This window comes from Erpetoichthys calabaricus, chromosome 14 (assembly GCF_900747795.2).
Source record: "Erpetoichthys calabaricus chromosome 14, fErpCal1.3, whole genome shotgun sequence".
Taxonomy (NCBI): Eukaryota; Metazoa; Chordata; class Cladistia; order Polypteriformes; family Polypteridae; genus Erpetoichthys; species Erpetoichthys calabaricus.
In genome coordinates, this window is record NC_041407.2 from 108,527,929 (window position 1) to 108,550,766 (window position 22,838).

The following is a 22,838-nucleotide window of genomic DNA, read 5'->3' on the forward strand; positions in this document are numbered from 1 at the left end:
GGTGTTCTAAGACGCTGTGTTCTTTGAGATTACTGGAGAGATCACCTGGCGTCATGACACCTGCTGCCTGAGCTTCAGGTAAGGGAACGGATACAATTAGATTTCGGTCGTTTGAAATCTTTTTTCTTTGACTTTTCTTCTTTTATTGATCGATGTGACTGTAAGGCTACCAAGATGTGTGTCCGGCGAGCCGTGACCTGTAACCCCCTACGGTCCTGGCCCGCTTTCGGTGTGTGTAGCCGTGTCCAAGGTCCGCCCGTTGGCGTGGTAACCGGGCACTTTAATTTGGAAGAAATTCCTCCGAAATGAGAAGCCCGTCACCTTGTGTGGCGATCCAACTTGTATTTCCTGACTTCAGAGGTGTGTCCGTGAGACGTGGCCTCTGTCGCTAGAGAATCCCTCCGCGTTTCGCGTTCCTTTTAAAGCCCAGTTCCCATTTGACCCCTAAATTAAGCGTGTGCTTATTGGTTTTGTTGAGTCGACGTCTACTTTTTCTTCGGCCGCTCACATTCCGACGTCTGATACAAAATCAATCTCAACGGAGTGCGGAGTGTTAAGTTCCTGCTTCTAAGTTTACACGTAACAGGTGTGATTGGGACACGCAGATCCAAATGAGGGGTACGTTTAAGTAATGTCGAGGCGCTCCGTTTTGGCCTGGCAGATGATAAAAAGTTCTTCCCACCCAATCCAGATGCCCTGCCCTGCTCACCACGTACTGAGTCACCAGAAGTGTGCCTGCTTGTGAAAGGCGACATGTCAGAGTGGCGCTGAGACGGATTCCTAGCTGGCCGTTTGCGGAGTGGCTGGAAATTCAGCGAAGCGAGTGAACGTCCCACTCCCTGATGCATAGCCTGGCTGTTAATTGCCAAATTCTCCTCATGTCTGTGGGGGTTTACTTTCATCACAATTTGTCACTCATACGGGCTGCCCAGGGTGGGAGTTGTGTGTAAATGTGACTGGTGATCAACTGACATTTGGTCTTCTTCAGTGACGCTGCACTTGAACTCAGATGAACTGCATTTATTTTAATTGAATGCAAATTGCTCCTTAGAGTTGTAAGAAGTTTTGCATGGCACTCAAATAATAATTGAATTCCCCAGTTAGCTGTGTTTAGGCTGATCATCTAATTCTAACCGCTCCTCTCGACTTTGTCTTTCATGTGCTGCAGCTAACTGTCCAGCTGGGACACTTTTTAATGTTCTTTGGTGGTGAAGTAGGTGATTCAGTTTGAAACGAACTTGTCGTTTACTGGTGAACTACATCGAGATTAAAAACTTTATGACAGAAGTGGTGACACAATACAATTTATTTTTCTAGAGCCCAAAAATCACACAAGAAGTGCCGCAATGGGCTTTAACAGGCCCTGCCTTTTGACAAGCCTTGACTCCCTAAGAAGACGAGGAAAACTCCCAAAAACACCCTTGTAGGGGGAAAAAAAATGGAAGAAACTTTGGGAAAGGCAGTTCAAAGAGAGACCCCTTTCCAAGTGGGATGGGCATGCAGTGGGTGTCAGAAAAAGGGGGGGGGCAATACAATACAATCCACAGAACAGGACATAAGTCATTGTCGTCTTCTTCTTTTGGCTGCTCCCGTTAGGGGTTGCCACAGCGGATCATCTTGTTCAATATCCTCCTGTCCTCGTCATCTTGTTCTGTCACCCCCATCACCTGCATGTCCCATTAACCTTCTCTTAGGCCTTCCTCTTCCTTGGCACCCTTCTCCCAATATACCCAGCATCTCTCCTCTGCACATGTCCAAACTAACGCCATCTCACCTCTCTGACTTTGTCTCCCAACCGTCCCACCTGAGCTACCCCTCTAATGTCCTCCTTTCTAATCCTGTCCATCCTCGTCACACCCAATGCAAATCTTAACATCTTTAACTCTGCCACCTCCAGCTCTGTCTCCACTTGTCAGACTTTCCATTTTCAGAGGATTTCACAGTTGGCTGTTGATCCTCCAGTTAAGAGAATGTCGAGGAATTCTGTTCAGTATGTCAATCTGGTAAATTGCTATGGGTAAGGCATTCGGCTCCGGGTGGTCAGGTCTTTCAGGACGGTCACTCTTCTCAGTAGAAACAGAGAGAAAATAAAAGTAATAGCTTTACTTGCCTCCTGATCTTGTTTGCACTCTTATTGTTTATTGGGCTTAGTGGGGGGCACACTATGTCTAGTAGGCTGAACTGAGAAATGTCCTTAACGGTCAAAGTGTGGTGCTGGTGGTCTGACAAGTCAGAAAACAGTAGTGGCTGACCTTCATTACCAGCAGCACTTCTCTGGGATTCTCCAGGAATAACTGGGAGTGGGAATGGCAGGCAGAGCAGAGGATGAAGTCTTGTTTGCTGTGGCTGTGCTGGCGTTCCTCATTCACTTTTGGTCTCCATGAAAAACATTCAGAGTGTTTCACAGTCAACATATGGAATTAAGGAATACGGGACACAAATCAATTCTTCAGGTGGTCCGCCTGCATTAGTGACACGTGTTATCCATTATTAAGACCATTTCAGATGCACCACAGTGGGTTTGTTTACAATGCCTGTGCCCACAAAACCAAGCATTTCAACTCTGGGCATTGCACTGCAGGTACTGTGCTACAATGTGCTCATTGGCCTTAGATTTTATTTTATTTTATATATCCATCCATTATCCAACCCAGGGGTCTGCAGGAGCCAATCCCAGCCAACACAGGGTGCAAGGCAGGAAACAAACCCCAGGGAAGGCGCCAGCCCACCGCAGGGCGCACACTCTAGGTACAATTTAGGATTGCCAATCCACCTAACCTGCATGTCTTTGAACTGTGGGAGGAAACCGGAGTACCCAGAGGAAACCCATGCAGACCCGGGTGTCCTAACTGCGAGGCAGCAGCGCTACCACTACGCCACTGTGCCACCCTTATTTTATATATTTATTTACTTATCCATTGATTGATTGGCGGTATGATCTGTCTTGTCTGTCTGTTTGTAATGTTTCTGCTGCGGTGTGCATCTGCAATTTACTCCTGCTATTAATAAAATTTTATCTTATCTTAGTTTTTTTGAAAAGTTGACCTAGTTTTATGCAATCATTTGCTGTGCTACCTATCTAAGATGGGTTGAAATCCAAGCAGTCAATGTAGACCTCCACATTAATGTTTGCAGTGCACCATCTATTAAAATGTGTTTTAGTAATACAATGCATTGCAATTGTCATTCCAACAGATGGCGCATCAGCAAATGTTTATAGTAATGAAATACATGCGTTACTACAAATGTTTGTGATGCACCATCTGTTGGAATGACTGAGAGACACACGCAGACACTTGCCCTTTTATCAAGATGGGTTTTAAAAAATGATCTGATCGCTTTAAATATTGTATGTTGCTGCAGATCATTTCAATTATTTACGTTTATTCACAAAACCGCATGGACTGTTAGTAGCAGCTTAAAAGCTGTGGCTGCACACATACTGTAGATGGATTCTCACTTGTCATTCCAACAGATGGTGCATTTGTAGCAATGAAATAAATGCATTACTACAAATGTTTGTGATGTGCCATCTGTTGGAATGACTGACACACATACAGACACTTGCTGTTTTATCAAGATGGGTTTTAAAAAATGATCTGATCGCTTTAAACATTGTATGTTTCTGCAGATGTTTTCAGTTCTTTACGTTTATTATCAAAACCGCATGGACTGTTAGTAGCAGCATAAAAGTTGTTAAAAATGAGTTCTTCCTGTGGTTGCACACATACTGTAGATGGAGTCTCACTTGTCATTCCAACAGATGGCGCATCAGCAAATGTTTGTAGTAATGAAATAAATGCATTACTACAAATGTTTGTGATGCGCCATCTGTTGGAATGACTGAGAGACACACGCAGACACTTGCCCTTTTATCAAGATGGGTTTTTAAAAAATGATCTGATCGCTTTAAATATTGTATGTTGCTGCAGATTATTTCAATTATTTACGTTTATTCACAAAACCGCATGGACTGTTAGTAGCAGCTTAAAAGCTGTGGTTGCACACATACTGTAGATGGATTCTCACTTGTCATTGCAACAGATGGCGCATCAGCAAACGTTTGTAGTAATGAAATAAGTGCATTACTACAAATGTTTGTGATGCGCCATCTGTTGGAATGATTGAGACACATACAGACACTTGCTGTTTTATCAAGATGGGTTTTAAAAAATGATCTGATCACTTTAAACATTGTATGTTTCTGCAGATCTTTTCAATTCTTTACATTTATTCACAAAACTGTATGGACTGTTAGTAGCAGCTTAAAAGGTGTGGCTGCACACATACTGTAGATGGATTCTCAGTCTGGGATTGGATCCCTCCTTTCACTCCGTGCTCTGCTGTGACGCCTGAACTGCATCAAGTGGCATCTGTGATACGTAGTTGGGTGCAGGTTTGTTTTTTTTTGGTAAACACCATATTGCAGCACAAATACTGTACTGTTTTTTTTTTTTTTTTCAGCAAATAATTTTTACAAATACATTTTATAGCGCTTCTTCAACAGCAGTTGCAATCTGAGCTCTCATCACACTGAGTTCGCTTGCACTACGGATTTATTTGTGCGAATCCGAGAGACGCGCAGCAGGCCGAGGGGAGAGGAGCGGGGCCCTCGTCACTAACACGTCAGCCTCCGGGCGTATCTTACCTCCACTAAGTTAGCAAACGAGAGGACTACTTCATGGGTTTAGATCGGGTTTTTTTCCAGAATTTGCTTGAACATTCCAGTTGATTTTGTGACTTCTCTCATCGCGCTAAGTATCAGAGTTTGCTTGCAGGAGCGATATATTCTCGCTAATCTGAGACAGAGGCTGCGGGCCGAGGGGAGGGGGAAGTGTGACATCAGGAGTGAGGAGTCGGTCTAGCCACCTGTAGACTGCCAGGCCTGGGGCAGTGCTTGTGTGGCATTGGCATGTTGTTCCCATGCCCGTGTGGCTATTCCTCCCACATCTCATGTTAGTTTAATTTGTGACTCTGATTTGGCTCCTTGAGTGTGTGTCCTGTGGTGTGCTGCTGCCCCCTGCAGGGTGGTTTTATCTCTTTTGCCCCTGGTGTTGACGAGATGAGCACTGGCTTCCCACAAACCTGATCTGGATAAGCAGGTTAGCACGTGGATGATTTGATCTGGTAGACTGAACCTCTCCTCGGCATTACAAGGCAGGGACAGGATGCTGCAAGAAACACGTAGACTACGAGACGATCGGAATTATTTAGTGCTGAATTTGTGGAGGTCTGCTCCGAATCGTTCAACAGCTAAAGAATCTCAGCGGTGCCCCCAAATGAATCAATGCAAAAGGAAAAAGGGAAACTGAAATAAGTGCATGTGTGGAAAGTGACAATCACATTGAAGGTAGAAGGGCGTTCAGGAGTGGAGCCCACGAGCAGTTCTTCACGCAGATCACACGAGACGTCAGCCCTGGTCAGCAGCTGCGATGAGCAGCACAGGGCAGGTATGCCTGGTGTGTCGATGTGAATAAATTAAGCGGCTACCACACTCCATTCTACCCAGAATAAGCTCGCTCTGAGAATGCCCTTTACAGAGCGCTGGGTTACCAAGCAGTTAACAGAAGTCAACAAGAATACAAAACACAGCAGCATTTAACTTTAAGATGATGTAGAGTCAAGAAAAAGAGAAAGTGCAATTTAAATCTCAATCTTATCTTTACCTTTTGTTTGTTTTTGTTGTTCAGTTTCATTTTTCAAATTCTTGAGTGTGCCACGCAGTCTGGTGCTGCTAAGTGTTTACCTTGTAGCAATGAGAGACTCACTGGCAGTTACTACCTCTCTTATATAGTGCCTTTCTTCTCCCCATCTTATCGGGTATATGAACTTTGTTTATTCGCTTTTCAGGCTCCTCACTAGGAACACTCATTCCCTGTGGAGCACACGAAGCTTGATCAGTAGTTGACAACCAAAAAGAGTTTGCGCCTATGAGAGCCTGCTTAACAAACGTCGTCAGAGAAAACTTTGGAGGATCGTTATTAATGCAAAGAGTTGCAGGGCTATGCAAATGCGTTCACTGAATCAGCAAGGCTCCTTTTGTAGTCTGGGAGGTTGAGGCATTCTGGGCTTCTTCTTCCTCTTGTGATTGTGAAGTCTGGTTAGTCCTGTGTGGCCTGTGACTTTCAGGTGGTTAGAATAACAAATCAGAAATGGAAAATGGAAAGAAAGGCAAACTGCTGACTGTTGGGTCCTTCTGCTGCAGTCTGCAAATGATCTGCTCTTTGTCTTTTTGTTTTCTACATTCTTTACAATTATGATGTTTATTGCATTGTTGCTTATATAATCTCTCTCTCTCTCTTTCTCTCTCTCTCTCTCTCTCTCTCTCTCTCTCTCTATATATATATATATATATATATATATATATATATATATTATACTAGTCATTAAGCCCATTACAATAACGGCCACTAGAACAGTAGTGCATAAACATTAGTAGGAACATTCTATATTAAATGGCAAGGGACCTCGACCTCATTCTGTTTGTTGGTCATTTTTTTCTTTGTCGTTCAGCCTTTCTTTTGTTGATGTTTACTAGCTGAGCTGACCGTTGTTCGTGGGCTGCCGCCGTGTATTGTGTGTCTTTAACTTTCTATGACAGTAATACAGGTACTGTCTTGTACGTCCGCTGGCTTGTACGTCCGTAATATACCTTTAATTTTCTCTGGCAGTAATACAGGCGTGCGCGTTGGTAATATGCCTTTAATTTTTGCTGACAGTAATACTGGCTTGTATGTGGCTGTAATATGCGTCACTGTATTGTGTACCTTTAACTTCCTCATGCAGTAATACTGGTTTGTATTTCCGTAAAACGCCTGTAACTTTCTCTGACAGTAATATTGCGTGTCGCACCGTGCCCCGTGCATGCGCAATTCACCAGAAGACACACACACACGGACACCTGGACGCACACAGGGAATTTTATTAAAGAGGATATATATATATATATATATATATATATATACACGCTAGACAAAGAGCCGGTTTCGACACCGTAAGATGAAACAGGCACGAGTTTATGTCAGCAGTGTATGAAGAACAAATGATAAGTAACAAAGAAGTTGTTTTGTAATGATTGTAGTCCACTTTACTCATTACTGTACAGGCTTGTACTGTTAGTTGATGAATTTTCCAGGCCTATAGTATAATATTGAATGATGAATGTTCCAGTACAATATGGAATAGTAATAAGTATAAGCACCACAAACCTGATACAGGCGTATTGAATGAATGCGTAATTAGGCCTCGAGCTGTAGTCGAAATCGCCTTTCAGGCCTCTAGAGCTTTAATCGAAATCGCCTTTCTCTTTGAATTTTCGCAGCCATAAATCCGCCGTCTGCCGCAATGTCGGTCTCGTAAGGTTTTTCGGGCAGCTGTGCAGAAGGCGACTGTGCATTCGGCTTCGGACAGACGTGAGTGAGTGAGTGAGGAGGCAGGTGATTATGTATTTATATATATATATGTATATATACAGTAATTATATATATTTGCAGTTGGAGATCCACAAAGGGAGAAAAAACGAATCACGTATCATAAAATAGTTTTATTCCTGAGCTTTCAACCCCTATCAGGGGTCTTCATCAGAGGATAATGCTTAGACTTACAAGAATCAAAGGTATATATATAGCAACACATTCAGTATGGGGGGTTTGGGTTTTGGTGACTGTCAGTATGATCGGGGGGGGGGTGCATCGTTTAATTAAAGTGCATATGTCCTTCTTAAGTTGGCATATGCTGGGTTTAACATAAAAGTAAAATTTAAGGCCAGTACAAAAAGCGCCAGAGAGTTGGCCGAGTCTTGGCTATCAGATGAAAACGCCATCAACAGACACTTGGACATAAACCCAGCATATGCCAACTTAAGAAGGACATATGCACTTTAACTAAACGATACACCCCTCCCGCCCCTCCTTGATCAAACTGACTTAGTCACCGGGCCATCTTACCTCTGCTTACTTCACGGGTTTAGATTGGGTTTTTTTTTCCAGAATTTGTTTGAACATTCCGGTTGATTTTGTGACTTCTCTCATCACGCTAAGTATCAGAGTTTGCTTGCAGGAGCGATTTATTCTCGCTAATCTGAGACAGAGGCTGCGGGCCGAGGGGAGGGGGACGTGTGACATCAGGAGTGGGGAGTCGGTCTGCCCCCGTGTTTTGGAGTGTAACTTGCCTGCGTTGATTTTTAAAGTTTGTCCTGTTTCACTACTATGCAAGTGGAGCTGCAGAGAATGGCTAGTATACATATACATGTGTGTGTATTTGTACTGTATGTATGCATATGTGTGTGTATATATTGTGAGGGATTGCCGGCAGTATATCCCGGCCAACTCCCCCAAGCCGCCAGATGGAGCCATCCCTGCAACATAGAGGGGCCCCAAATTCCAGCAGGGCATCATGGAACTTGGAGTCTTTCGTCACAGCCCTGCTGGATAACGTGGGGGCCACCAGGGGACGCTGCAGGGAGGCCCAGGGACGTGTATTTTCTTTATAGCCCGGAAGTACTTCCTAGTCGAGGGGACGGCAAGAATGATGTACTTCCGGGCTGAAGAAAAGAAGAAGTTTTCACCTGACCCAGAAGTGTTATAAAGTCACATGGACTGAGGGACGGAAACACTTCCGGGTTAAAGACTTTAAAAGGACTGTGGGAGATCCCAGCAGGGAGCCGAGTTGGGAGGAAGGGTGACTGAGCTGCTGGGTGGAGTGGAGCAATTGATTGTGTATTGGATTATTGTTTGTTTATGAGTATTGTGGAGTGGAGGGTGCTTTGTGCACTTTATTATTATAATAAAATTAATATTTGGACTTTTATCTGGTGTCTGACGAGTGGTCTGAGGGTTCAAGGGGACAACAGCGCCCTCTATCTGTCACAATATATATATATAATCTTACAGCCAAAACCCGAAATCGGCCAGATCGGGAAATGGCCAATGTCGCTGTAAACTGGCCGGCCAATGTCCAATCTTTTCGTAAATTTCGGGATTTGGCCAGCCAGTTTGTGAAATGGCACGAGGCGATCGGCCAAAGTCGGAAGAAAAAAGTCCTGTGTCAGGCCAACAGTAAAGCATCCTGAGACCATTCGGGTGAGCCAAGGCAGTGCGGGGCTCAGAACACAGCCATGAATAAAGAATGGGACCAAAACGTCCTCAGAGAGCAACTTCTGCCAGCCACCCAAGAACAGTTTGGTGACCAGCATGATGGAGCACCGGGCCAGAAGGCAAAAGTGAGAACTGAGTGGCTCAGGGAACAAAACATCAAAATTTTGGGTCCATGGCCATTGAGAACTTGTGGTCAATCCTCAAGACGCAGGTGGACAAACAAAAACCCACCAATTCTGATAAACTCCAAGCATTGATGATGCAAGAATGGGCGGCTGCCATCAGTCAGGATTGAGCCCAGAAGTTGATTGCCAGACAGCCTTTACAGGGTGAATCGCAGAGAGGGGTCTTGATAAAGAAAGAAGGGCCAGCACTGTAAATATGGACTCTGTGCCACATAAACTTCATGTCATTGTCAATCAAAGCCTTTGAAACTTCTGAACTGCTTGTCATTCTACTTCAGTACACCAGAGAAACATCTGACACTTACTGAAGCAGAAAACCAACACTGGTGTCCTTCTCCAAACCTCTGGCCAGGACTGTGGTGTTGTGTTGATCCCACTGTCCGTGACTTAAAGAAGAAGCTCCTATTTTTTTGGCTGCCTAAATTGATCTTTTCAAAGAAAGTGGTTTGTTGGATCTGATTTGTTGTTTCCCCGCACCTTTCACTGTTGATGGTCTCTTTACAGTCTTCATCCTTTGTTAATATTTTGTTTGTTTGTGGGTCACAATGTGCTCTTCTACGTCGGACCCCCTCCATAAGCGCCGTTTCAGAGTATTCTTAGAGCTCCGTGATTTGAGTGCAGAAGCCATGCCAAGCTTATTTTTTCAGCTCTTTGTACTGCAGGAAGGTTATAGGAGGGTCTGCTGGGTGACAAGTGTAGACGGAAGGCCACAATTCCTTAAGGCGGTGGAAACAAGTAACTGTGAACTATGAATGGAATCGGCCTAAGCATTGCTTTGTGTGGAGGGAAGAGCTTGTGGTAACTACAATGCTGACAATGTGAGCTACGCCTTAGTGAGTTGGGCGTTGTCTGCGGTGGCTTTCAGTTTCACGTGGCTTCTAACCCTATTATTATTTATTACTAAAGTACCCCCACATTAGACCGCCTTCAGATATATGATGTTATTGTTGATAAATCATCATTAAAGTGGGCCGAAGGTGGCATGGTCAGCCTTTCAGGAATGTCACAGCCCGTTTTTTTTGTGTGTATGTTGCCTACTGTCTTTGAGCATCCTAGTTTTAGTAATTTATTATTATGTGCAGTTCAGCCTGTTAGACAAGGAAGAACAATGGATGTTATATGATAATGTTCTGCACATTCTTTAGAATTCCGTCTCCATCTGTCGTATCGAGCCCAATGATGTGCAAGGCACAAACCCCGACTGAAGTAATCTTAGTCCAGGGCAGCAGATACACGTGCACACTCGCCACATCGCCACCCGCCTGGTCTGTCATGTCACACCAGATTAGAATGTGCACAGCGATTAGATACGAGATATTAGGCGCCAATCGTGACAACCCACTGTGCCCCAGTGGCACACCATTTACATAAGGTTACCGAGGACATTGTGCACATTCTGGGCCTAATCAGTGGGCTACCTTCATTGGGAGTTATATACCCTGTGACCAGCAGAGGGCGTTGCAGCACCCCAAACCCTAAACGCAACCACGACACAAGTTGTGTTAAAGCAGACTGGCACAGGCAGCACGGGCACCTTCAGCCCCAAAGAAGGCACTCAGAGTCTCAGGACAGGCAGCAGAATTGAGCATTTATTGTGTGGCGCACATACACACCCAGTTCAGATGATCTGAGCCCTGAGCCATTGACATCTTTTACATTTATTAAAGTTCTTCTCACACAAGTCCTTATTCATCCTCATCGGCCTCCTATCATTTCACTGCTCTAGTCCTGCCTCTCATTAATTCCACCATTATTTCTCAGCTGAGAGGGTGTCAGGCCCCTCTCTGTCCATCACGTCTGTCTGACAAGGCCTACCTGTACTCCCCATTAGCTCGGCACTCGCTATTATTATTTACAGCCAAAGGGTTCACATTCCATCTCTAAGTGAGGAGTCCATCTTTCTCCAGCTCTCCTGCACGTCTAACCTTTGGCTTAATAGACAGATAGATAGAGTGAAAGGCACTATATGATAGATAGATAGATCGAGTGAAAGGCACTATAGATAGATAGATAGATGTGAAAGGCACTATATGATAGATAGATAGATAGATAGATAGATACTTTATTAATCCCAAGGGGAAATTCCCATACTCCAGCAGCAGCATTTTGATAAAAACAATATTAAATTAAAGAGTGATAACAATGCAGGTATAACAGACACTAACTTTGTATAATGTTAACGTTTACCCCCCCTGGGTGGAATTGAAGAGTCGCATAGTGTGGAGGAGGAACGATCTCCTCAGTCTGTCAGTGGAGCAGGACGGTGACAGCAATCTGTGGCTGAAGCTGCTCCTCTGTCTGGAGATGATCATGTTCAGTGGATTCAGTGGATTCTCCATGATTGACAGGAGTCTGCTCAGCGCCCGTCGCTCTGCCATGGATATCAGACTGTCCAGCTCCGTGCCTACAATAGTTTGTCCAAGCGTGAGGCGTCCCTCTTCTTTATGCTGCCTCCCCAGCACACCACCGTGTAGAAGAGGGCGCTCGCCACAACTGTCTGATAGAACATCTGCAGCATCTTATTGCAGACGTAGAAGGACGCCAGCCTTCTAATGAAGTATAGTCAGCTCTGTCCTCTCTTGCACAGAACATCAGTATTGGCAGTCCAGTCTAATTTATCATCCAGCTGCACTCCCAGGTATTTATAGGTCTGCACCCTCTGCACACAGTCACCTCTGCTGATCACGGGGTCCATGAGGGGCCTGGTCCTCCTAAAATCCACCACCAGCTCCTTGGTTTTGCTGGCGTTCAGGTGTAGGTGGTTTGAGTCGCACCATTTAACAAAGTCCTTGATTCGGTTCCTATACTCCTCCTCCTGCCCACTCCTGATGTAGCCCACGATAGCAGTGTCATCAGCGAACTTTTGCACGTGGCAGGACTCCGAGTTGTATTGGAAGTCTGATGTATATAGGCTGAACAGGACCGGAGAAAGTACAGTCCCCTGCGGCGCTCCTGTGCTGCTGACCACAATGTCAGACCTGCAGTTCCCAAGACGCACATACTGAGGTCTGTCTGTAAGATAGTCCATGATCCATGCCACCAGGTATGATCTTCTCCCATCTCTGTCAGCTTGTCCCTAAGGAGCAGAGGTTGGATGGTGTTGAAGGCGCTAGAGAAGTCCAGAAACATAACTCGTACTGCACCACTGCCTCTGTCCAAGTGGGAGAGGGATCGGTGTAGCATGTAGATCAGCGAAAGGCAACCTTTTTCGAGTTGCGGCGCACTAAGTCCAAAAAGTTTCTTTCGCGGCGCACCTGAGGGACTGCCCATAAATAAAGTTGTGACGACACAATCTATGGACAATCGCCAATAAAAGCAGTTAATTTTACAAGTTTGAAAGACATTTTATTAATAAAGGAATCAAACGATACATCTTAAATTTAATTAATGTGAACGTTGAGATTGTTTTTCAGCACATATGAGATTGATGCGAGGATCAATTTTCGAAAGACAGACGCGCATTTCTTTGTCGATCATTTGAAGTCTCTCGTGTTTCTTAGACTTCATTTCCGTAAATGTTGAAAAACCTTGCTCACAGAGATAAGAGCTTCCAAAAGTTCAAAAACACTAGCAATTTTAAATATTTTACAAACGTTTTCGTGGCGCCCCTAGAAAATTCCACGGCGCACCGGTTGCCCGACAGTGATGTAGATGATAGCATCCTCCGCTCCCACCTTCTCCTGGAATGCGAACTGCAGAGGGTCGAGGGTGTGGTGGACCTGTGGCCTCAGGTGGTGAAGCAGCAGCCGCTCCATGGTTTTCATCACATGCGATGTCAGAGCGACAGGCCGGAAGTCGTTCAGCTCACTAGGACGGGATACCTTTGGGACTGGGGTGATGTAAGATGTTTTCCAAAGCCTCGGGACTCTCCCCTGTTCCAGGCTCAGGTTGAAGATGCGCTGTAGAGGACTCCCCAGCTGCGACGCACAGGCTTTCAGCAGTCGTGGCGACACTCCATCTGGACCCACTGCTCTGCTGGCACAAAGTCTCCTCAGCTCTCTGCTCACCTGCACTGCTGTAATTGTGGGTGGGGAAACTCTCACCTATGCTGGTATCAGCAGAAGGATGGTTGGAGAGTGGGTTAGGGTGGTCAAACCTGTTAAAGAAGTTGTTCATCTGGTTTGCTGTCTCCACGTCTCTCTCGAAGGTGGCACCCCGCTTCGAGCTGCAGCCAGTGATGATCTTCATCCCATCCCACACTTCCTTCATGCTGTTATTCTGCAACTTCTGCTCCAGCTTTCTCCTGTACTGCTCCTTCGCCGCCCTGAGCAGGACTCGGAGTTCCTTCTGCATGCGCTTGAGCTCATGCTGATCACCGCCTTTAAAAGCCCTTTTCTTCTGGTTCAAAAGGCCCTTGATGTCACTTGTAATCCATGGGTTGTTGTTAGCATAGCAGCGTACAGTTCTTACTGGAACTACAATGTCCGTACAGAAGTTGATGTAGTCGGTAGTGCAGTCAACAACCTCCTCAATGTTCTCACTATGTGACCCCTGTGGGACATCCCAGTCCGTAATTCCAGTCTCTCAGAGCCTGCTCTGCCTCAGGAGACCACTTCCTGAATGAGTGTGTGGTTGCAGGTAGGACCTGTAGGAAATGTGAATTTCCCCTTGGGACTAATAAATCTATCTATCTATCTATCTATCTATCTATCTATCTATCTATCTATCTATCTATCTATCTATCTATCTATCTATCTATCTATCTATCTATCTATCTATCTATCTATCTATCTATCTATCTACCTACCTACCTACCTACCTACCTACCTACCTACCTACCTACCTACCTACACTCTTGGTTTGTAGTGAGGCTGAAGCAGAACCAGGTTATGATCTGCTCTCCCAAATGCTGGCAGCGGGGTGGCACTGTATGCGTCTTTAACGTTTGCATACAGTAGATCATTAGTCCTATTTCCCCGGGTGTTACAATCCATATACTGGGAGAAGGCAGGTAATGTTTTGTCCAGAGTCACATGGTTAAAGTCTCCAGCAATTAGCACAAGAGCCTCGGGGTGCTGTGTTTGTAGTTTAGCAACAGCGGAGTGGAAGATGTCACCCGCTATCTCCATGTCCGCCCAAGGATGGATGTAAACAATAACAACAATGACGTGTCCAAACTCTCTGGGCAAGTAAAAGGGACGCAAACTTACGGCCAACAGATCGATGAACCTGCAGCAAGTGGAGATTTTCACATTTACATGTCCAGAGTTACACCACCTTGTATTGACATAGAGAGCGAGTCCTCCTCCTTTGTGCTTCCCACAGGTACTTGCGTCTCTGTCCGCTCTAACTGTGCTAAACCCGGGTAGCTCCACATTAGCATCTGGGATGTTAGTTGTTAGTCACGTTTCAGTAAAACACAACAAACTGCATTCTCTGTAGGTCCTGACATTTTTTCACCAGCGCAGCCAGTTCATCATCTTATTTGGTAGTGAGTTCACATTTCCCAGGATCACAGAAGGCACCGAAGGCTGCCACTTTCTCGCTTGTCTCTTAGCTTTTAGGATAGAGCCGACTCTGTTGCCACAATACCACCTTCTTACTTCGTCGGGTAAACAGGGAACCACACCGGCACTAGCATTTGTTCTCGGCGCTTGAAGTTGACTACCTGAATAGATGAGTCTCGGTGTGTAAAAATGGAATGTTCAAGCAAATTACACTGGTCTACAAAAAAATATTTTTTGTTTCCTTCCGCCCAAGTCATAATAATGAACTATTGGTGATTTCTAATAATAATAATAATAATAACACAGTTTATTTATATAGCGCCTTTCCCATGCTCAAGGCACTTACAGAATATAATAAAGAACGGCAGGGTATGCAGTATATAGCATTGTACAAACCAGATAAATAAATAAAGAAGATTAAGACATTGAATTCTTAAAAAAAAAGAAAGAGACAACATCATTGATGGTCTCGCACACACACACAGGTTACATGAGCATCTTGACAGAGAAGTAAACTGAGAGAAAGGTAATAAAGTCAAGTAGAGCTAAAAGACAAACTGAACAGATGAGTTTTGAGTTGTTTTTTTAAAAGAATTCATGGAGTCAGCTGACCTGATTAATTTCGGTAGGTCATTCCAGAGTCTGGGCGCTATACAGCTGAAGGCCCTGCTGTCACCCATGGAGTGTAGATTAGTGAGGGGCACAACAAGATTACCAGAATCAGAGGACCTTAGTGGGCGGGCAGGCACATAGTGATGGAGAAGGTCACTGATGTAGTTTGGTGTGATGTTGTTTAAGGCTTTGTAGGTTATTAGTAGGATTTTATATTTGATTCTGTAGGACACAGGGAGCCAGCGGAGACGGAGCAGGATGGGTGTGATGTGCTCGCTGCTGCTGGTTCGAGTAAGGACTCTTGCAGCTGAGTTTTGAATAAGCTGGAGCTGTGATAGAAGATTAGAAGGGGCACCTGCCAGTAGGGAATTATAATAATCGATGCGGGATGTGATAAAAGCATGGACAAGTGTCTCAGCATTAGAGAAGGAGAGGAAGGAGCGAACACGGGATATGTTATGGAGGTGAAAGTAAGAAAGTTTCTTAATGTGATTTATGTGGGCGGAATAAGAGAGGGAGGAATCAAAAATGACACCAAGATTTTTTACAGTAGAGGCAGGTCTGATGAGATCACCGCCAAGATAGACTGGGAAGGAGCTCATTTTATTAAGTTGCATTTTAGTCCCAATTTGCAGGAGTTCAGTTTTATTGCAATTTAACTTTAAAGAGTTCTGCTCCATCCAGGTTTTAATTTCACTAAGGCTTTTAACATTGAAATAGAGTTGAGTGTCATCTGCATAAAAATGATAACCCAGTCCATAGCTACGGATAATATGGCCAAGGGGAAGCATATAAATACAGAAGAGAAGAGGGCCGAACACAGAGCCTTGAGGGACTCCTTGTGTGACTGGCGCTGAGCTGGAACTGCTGTTGCCAAGACTAACAAACTCTTGCCTATCAGTCAGATAGGACTTGAACCACTGGAGGGCAGTGCCAGAGATACCCAGCATGTTCTCCATTCTGGACAGTAGTACCTCACACAGAATAATAAAAATATATGTAGGCTGTCACAAAAGCTACAAAGAGCCATAGCAAGGTTTGGGGCAGCCACTTGTTGTTGATAGCACTTGTTGTGCGCAAAACCGAGTCCAAAACAGAACTGAGGGAATAGGGGAAAAGTGGAGGCTTTTAAAGGGGAAAACAGGAAGTGAGGTCAAAGGGGTCGGGCTCATGAAGGTCTCCTTCCATAGGCTCGGTCCTGGAAGTGATGTCAAGAGGGGCAGGTGGAATCTCTCGTGAATGGTGTGCAGGAAAGGGAGAAAAAGAGTCCGTCCATTCTGCCCTATATGACTCAGAACTGCCCTCACTCAAGTCCTTTAGCTGCCTCCCATGTGCACGTGTGTGACAAGGCCTAAGTCTTTTCAATCGCCAACAAAATTGTATTATGGGATATCATCTACTGTTAAATTCTGCTCTGTACTTGTAATATTTCTATTGCACTATTATATTGTATTGAGGATGACTTGTGTTCTGTTCTGTGTATTGTATTTTATTGCTTTAGTGCGAGACGATGGGTACATCATGGATTTTGACTCTCTTAATTTATCTTGCATTGTCCTTATTTTATACATTTGACTGTCTCTGAGTGTCTTGTATTGCCCTTTTCTTGTGTGCTAATGATGCTAAGAGGTACGACTTGCTGTCTTTTTACTTGGTGGTTGTGGGGTGGCTGCAGTGTTGAGGGATTGTGTCGGCCCCAGGAGGTAATTGGCAGCCAAATACACGCTACAAATTAAAAGAGAGTAAGAAAAGCTGGAAATAAGCCCACTAAGTACATGCACTGTGCCCATCAGAGTACTCCATAATGGTGGAGGGCAGTGCCAGGAGGTGATAACAGGCACACAAAGGCCACACAGATGTCAGCCGGTGACACTTGCTTGGCTTGCTGGGGTTGGAATTGTAAAGCAGTTAAAAACCCTTGGCTGGTGATACAAACGGCTCCCACCAGTTGGTACTCACACAGATACCAGCGTTTGTATAAAGATGATGGCAGACGTCCCCGCGCCACTGCTGACATTGCAGCTTGTACAGATGGGCATCCTCAAGTCACGGCAAATCACGTCTGGCCAGCGTGCGTCTGCCTGTCTGTCTCATTTTCTGCTCTTCATGCATTTAGATCGGTTTTTTTTTTCTATATCACTGGTCAAGAAGCATTTTGCTACTGGGATTCTTTCATCTTTACCTTAACAAATTTCATTTGCTGACTCCAAACCTGGAAACTGTTTTCATCCCGCACGTCCCATTTTTTAGTTATGATGCTCCAGGTCTTTGACAACTAGGGTGACTGGACAGTAAAGGCGATGCGTTTCTGCGTTTAAGAAACATGTTTGGTCTCGAGAAAAGTGAAGGCAAAATTAAGGAAGGTGTTTTTGTTGGCCCTGAAATCCGTGAACTGATGCTTGACGACGAGTTCAAAAGAAAACTGAAGCCAACTGAATCAGCACCCTCATTCGTGCAGGTTGTCCAGACAGTCACAGAGCAGAGAATTATACTGAGCTTGTAGAAAATATGCTGAAAGTATATTACGGGAGCCCGAATGTCACTGAAGATGTCATTTTTTACATTCTCATCTCGACTTTTTTACACCAAATCTAAGAGATGTCAGAGATGAGCAAAGGGAAAGATTTCATGAAGATATAAAGGTGATGGAAAACGGATATCGGGGAAAATTCACTCTCTGAGCATGATGGGTGACTACTGTTGGTTCTTGCAAAGAGAGACAGATGTGCAAGCGCAAAAGCGAGTGCCTCCAATAATTTTGGGCAGGCTGACCTCACTTTTTTATATTGAGGTAAATTAACATAAATATGCTTTAACGTGTCTTGGGTATCGTCTTCTGGTTTGCTTTCTGAATAAACACATCAAAACAATTTTGGTGTGACAGTCCAAACTCCAGATATCGTGTTGATATATTATATTGAGATTCAAAAGTGTCAAAATGTCAATGATGTGTATTTCAAAAACCTGACGTGCGAGCTAAATTCCGATTTTCATATATGAAATGAGTGTAAAAACTTAAATAAAGAGATGCTCTGTAGTTCCCAGAAGGAAACAAAAAATATTTTTTTGTAGACAATTGTAATTTGCTTGAACATTCCAGCTGATTTTGCGACTTCTGTCATTCATTGCGCTAAGTATCATAGTTCGCCGACGTAATATAAAAATTCTAAATATATATTTCACATATAGAGCTTCTATAAGACGGCACGGTGCTGCTGTGGGTAGTGCTGCTACCTCGCAGTAAGGAGACCTGAGGTTCGCTTCCCGGGTCCTCCCTGTGTGGAGTTTCAATGTTCTCTCCGTGTCTGCATGGGTTTCCTCCCACAGTCCAAAGACATGCAGATTAGGTGCATTGGTGGCCCTAAATTGTCCCTGGTGTGTGTGTGTGCCCTGCCCAGGGTTTGTTCCCTGCCTTGCGCCCTGTGTTGACTGGGATTGGCTCCAGCAGACCCCCCGTGACTCCATAGTTATGATATAGCGGGTTGGATAATGGATGGATGGAGCTTCTATAATGGTAAATTTCCCCCTGGGGACAAATAAGGATCTATCTATTATATAGTGCCTTTCACATCTATCTATCTATCTATCTATCTATCTATCTATCTATCTATCTATCTATCTATTATATAGTGCCTTTCACATCTATCTATATATCTATCTATCTATCTATCTATCTATCTATCTATCTATCTATTATATAGTGCCTTTCACATCTATCTATGTCTTATATATCACCTTTTATATCTATTATATAGTGCCTTTCACTTCTATCTATGTATTATATATTGCCTTTTATATCTATTAGATAGAAGTGAAAGGCACTTTATATCTATCTATCTAACTACCATATAGTGCCTTTCACTTCTATCTATTTATCTATCTATCTATGTATTATTTATCACCTTTTATATCTATTATATAGTGCCTTTCACTTCTATGTATTATATATTGCCTTTTATATCTATTATATAGTGCCTTTCACTTCTGTCTATCTATGTATTATATATCACCTTTTATATCTATTATAAAGTGCCTTTCACTTCTGCCTTTCACTTTCACTTCTATCTATCTATCTAACTACCATATAGTGCCTTTCACTATCTATCTATCTATCTATCTATCTATCTATCTATCTATCTATCTATCTATCTATCTATCTATGTATTATATATCACCTTTTATATCTATTATATAGTGCCTTTCACTTCTGTCTATCTATGTATTATATATCACCTTTTATATCTATTATAAAGTGCCTTTCACTTCTGCCTTTCACTTTCACTTCTATCTATCTATCTAACTACCATATAGTGCCTTTCACTATCTATCTATCTATCTATCTATCTATCTATCTATCTATCTATCTATCTATCTATCTATCTATCTATCTATCTATCTATCTATCTATTATATAGTGCCTTTCACATCTATCTATGTCTTATATATCACCTTTTATATCTATTATATAGTGCCTTTCACTTCTATGTATTATATATTTCCTTTTATATCTATTATATAGTGCCTTTCACTTCTATCTATGTATTATATATTGCCTTTTATATCTATTAGATAGAAGTGAAAGGCACTTTATATCTATCTATCTAACTACCATATAGTGCCTTTCACTTCTATCTATTTATCTATCTATCTATGTATTATTTATCACCTTTTATATCTATTATATAGTGCCTTTCACTTCTATGTATTATATATTGCCTTTTATATCTATTATATAGTGCCTTTCACTTCTGCCTTTCACTTTCACTTCTATCTATCTATCTAACTACCATATAGTGCCTTTCACTATCTATCTATCTATCTATCTATCTATCTATCTATCTATCTATCTATCTATCTATCTATCTATCTATCTATGTATTATATATCACCTTTTATATCTATTATATAGTGCCTTTCACTTCTGTCTATCTATGTATTATATATCACCTTTTATATCTATTATAAAGTGCCTTTCACTTCTGCCTTTCACTTTCACTTCTATCTATCTATCTAACTACCATATAGTGCCTTTCACTATCTATCTATCTATCTATCTATCTATCTATCTATCTATCTATCTATCTATCTATCTATCTATCTATGTATTATATATCACCTTTTATATCTATTATATAGTGCCTTTCACTTCTGTCTATCTATGTATTATATATCACCTTTTATATCTATTATAAAGTGCCTTTCACTTCTGCCTTTCACTTTCACTTCTATCTATCTATCTAACTACCATATAGTGCCTTTCACTATCTATCTATCTATCTATCTATCTATCTATCTATCTATCTATCTATCTATCTATCTATCTATCTATCTATCTATCTATCTATTATATATCACCTTTTATATCTATTATATAGTGCCTTTCACTTCTATGTATTATATATTGCCTTTTATATCTATTATAAAGTGCCTCTCACTTCTATCTATCTATCTATTTATCAGAGGGCACAATAGTGATAGGGTGCCAGTCCTTCATAGGGCATATACACTCACCCACCATACACAAGAAACCCCCACACTCGGGTCAAGCCTGCGTATCATGTGGTCCTCCTAAACCCTTTGAGGGTGTCGTGAATTCATTAAAAACGATAAACCCAGCATTGTGGCCGAAATACGTTCACTCTTTTAATTTCAAAGTTTCTGTCTTCTCTGAATTCTCTAATTTGCGCATTGAAGAACTTCTGAGTGTCTTTGTGGTTTTATTTGCTCTTAATGTACTTTATGTGCAGCTTGCCGAAGGTGTGCCCAATAATAATATTTTCTGTAGAATTGAAAGCTTTTGTCAATTGTTTTCTTTCTGTCCTTCTAGTGACGCTAAAGTTACAATTGGCAGTAATAAGCTGGCTGCTGAAAGGGCTGATCTCCATGCCAACACTTCCTTTCTAAAATTGCCAGGAAGTGGTTGCATTATTATGACCTCTTCTCTCTTTGCACACTTCTCTTTTTTTTTTTTTTTTTGTTTAAATTTAGCTGTTCTTTTAATGTGCATCTTAGTGTCGCATTGCATGCTCGAGTCACGGCTTGTAGCCATGTCTCTCCAAATGCTTCCTTGTTTATGTACATAAGTGTGGACGGAGCGTCATGGTCGATGTTTCAATGGCTCTGAAGAATTTTCGGGGTGCAGGTGCAATCCTGCCTAAGCTCTTTCCGGTAAGTTGTACGCTTTTTTAATGTCATTTTTAAGTCGTCCTCTCCTGAGAAAGTGAAAGCCTCTCATAAACATGGCTCAGTGTTGTTGGTTATGACAACTTTCATTGTTCTGTTTAAACTTTACAAAGAGGGGTGGGGGGCACCTGAGCCTCGCCTTCATTCCCAAAATGCACGAGCGACGAGGCGCAGCGCAGCCGGGTGACCGTTAGTTTTCATGTCCTGTAAAGAGGTCGGGTAGGAGACGACCCTCGCTAGTTTTCCGTTACTGAGCGGACGTCACATATCCAGTCGCGCATCTTCCGTATTCATCCACACATCGTCAGACTTGTTATGGGACATTCCGCTTGAATAAGGGAATCCGTGAAGTTTAGCAGGTGAAGCCGGGCGGGCGTCTCCGACTTGAAGTGTGTTGTTGTTGATGTTTTTCCTGTAATGCATGTGGAGTTCAGATCGCCTTTTGAGTGGGCTGCTTTCTCTGCCCCGGAGTCCCACTGTTTGCCCCTGGGATGTTGACGTATTTATTTATTTATGGATTGATCGATTGATTGATTTGAGTCAGTAATGTGTAGTGATGGCCCCAGAGACCTGGATCAGGGCGGCTTTAGAATGGATGGATGTTTTTCTTTTAGGCTGTCCTCCGTTTTTTATAGATAGATAGATAGATAGATACTTTATTAATCCCAAGGGGAACTTCACATCTCTAAATTTATCTCTTTGAAATGCTAATCTTTTTTTTAATGTTTATAAAAAGATGGTGAGGGGGATTTCCGTGTTCCCGTCCATTTTCCAGCCTGCCGGATCAGAGTTCATCTGTGGTAATGGGTGCATTTGGTTCATCTGTGGTAATGGGAACGATCGATACGCGTGAAGCTTTAACAGCACTCAGACGAAGAACGCGGTACAATAACACACTGCAGGATTTTTGTTTCCGTAACTTTAATAGATAAAAGAATCACATTCAACGAAACGTCAGAAAATTAACCATCTGATGTAACTGTAGGTGAACTTGAAAATGTTTGTGTGGCCTCGGTGGTCCACGGAATGAGGACTAAGACATGAGAAAGCGTTTTAACGTGGCCATGGCCAGAACAATGTCGTGTGGTGGCACTCGAGCCCACTGCCTCGGTGGTCTGGGCTATTTATACTCGGCAGCGAGCGGGAGGTCGGCTTCGCGGTCCGGGCTGTACCCACAATGCACCGCTGCCAGTAGCGCAGTCTGTCCGTTTTTCCTCTTCTTTTAGCCGAAGTTAAGTTACCTTTCTTGAAGGAAGTACAGATTTTATTTTTCCTTCCTCGGAGTACTTGACTATTGTACCAGTAATTAAAAAAAT

General features: G+C 43.1%; 2 protein-coding genes across 6 annotated transcripts in view; both read left to right on the forward strand.

Annotated features, from left to right (window-relative positions):
• Positions 1-22,838, forward strand: part of plekhm1 (pleckstrin homology domain containing, family M (with RUN domain) member 1) — a 350,418-nt gene that overhangs the window by 206,820 nt on the left and 120,760 nt on the right. The window lies entirely within an intron of this gene.
• LOC114665184 (rho GTPase-activating protein 27-like) overlaps positions 1-22,838 on the forward strand; it is a 173,225-nt gene that overhangs the window by 35,860 nt on the left and 114,527 nt on the right. Inside the window, exon 1 of one of the 5 annotated variants that reach the window (XM_051918909.1) lies at positions 21,342-21,507. The exons of the other annotated variants lie outside the window; for them this stretch is intronic. Coding sequence (XP_051774869.1) covers positions 21,439-21,507 — 69 coding nt within the window. The 5' untranslated portion in view covers positions 21,342-21,438. Of the gene's footprint in view, positions 1-21,341; positions 21,508-22,838 lie in introns of those variants that run through there. 5 annotated transcript variants of the gene reach the window in all.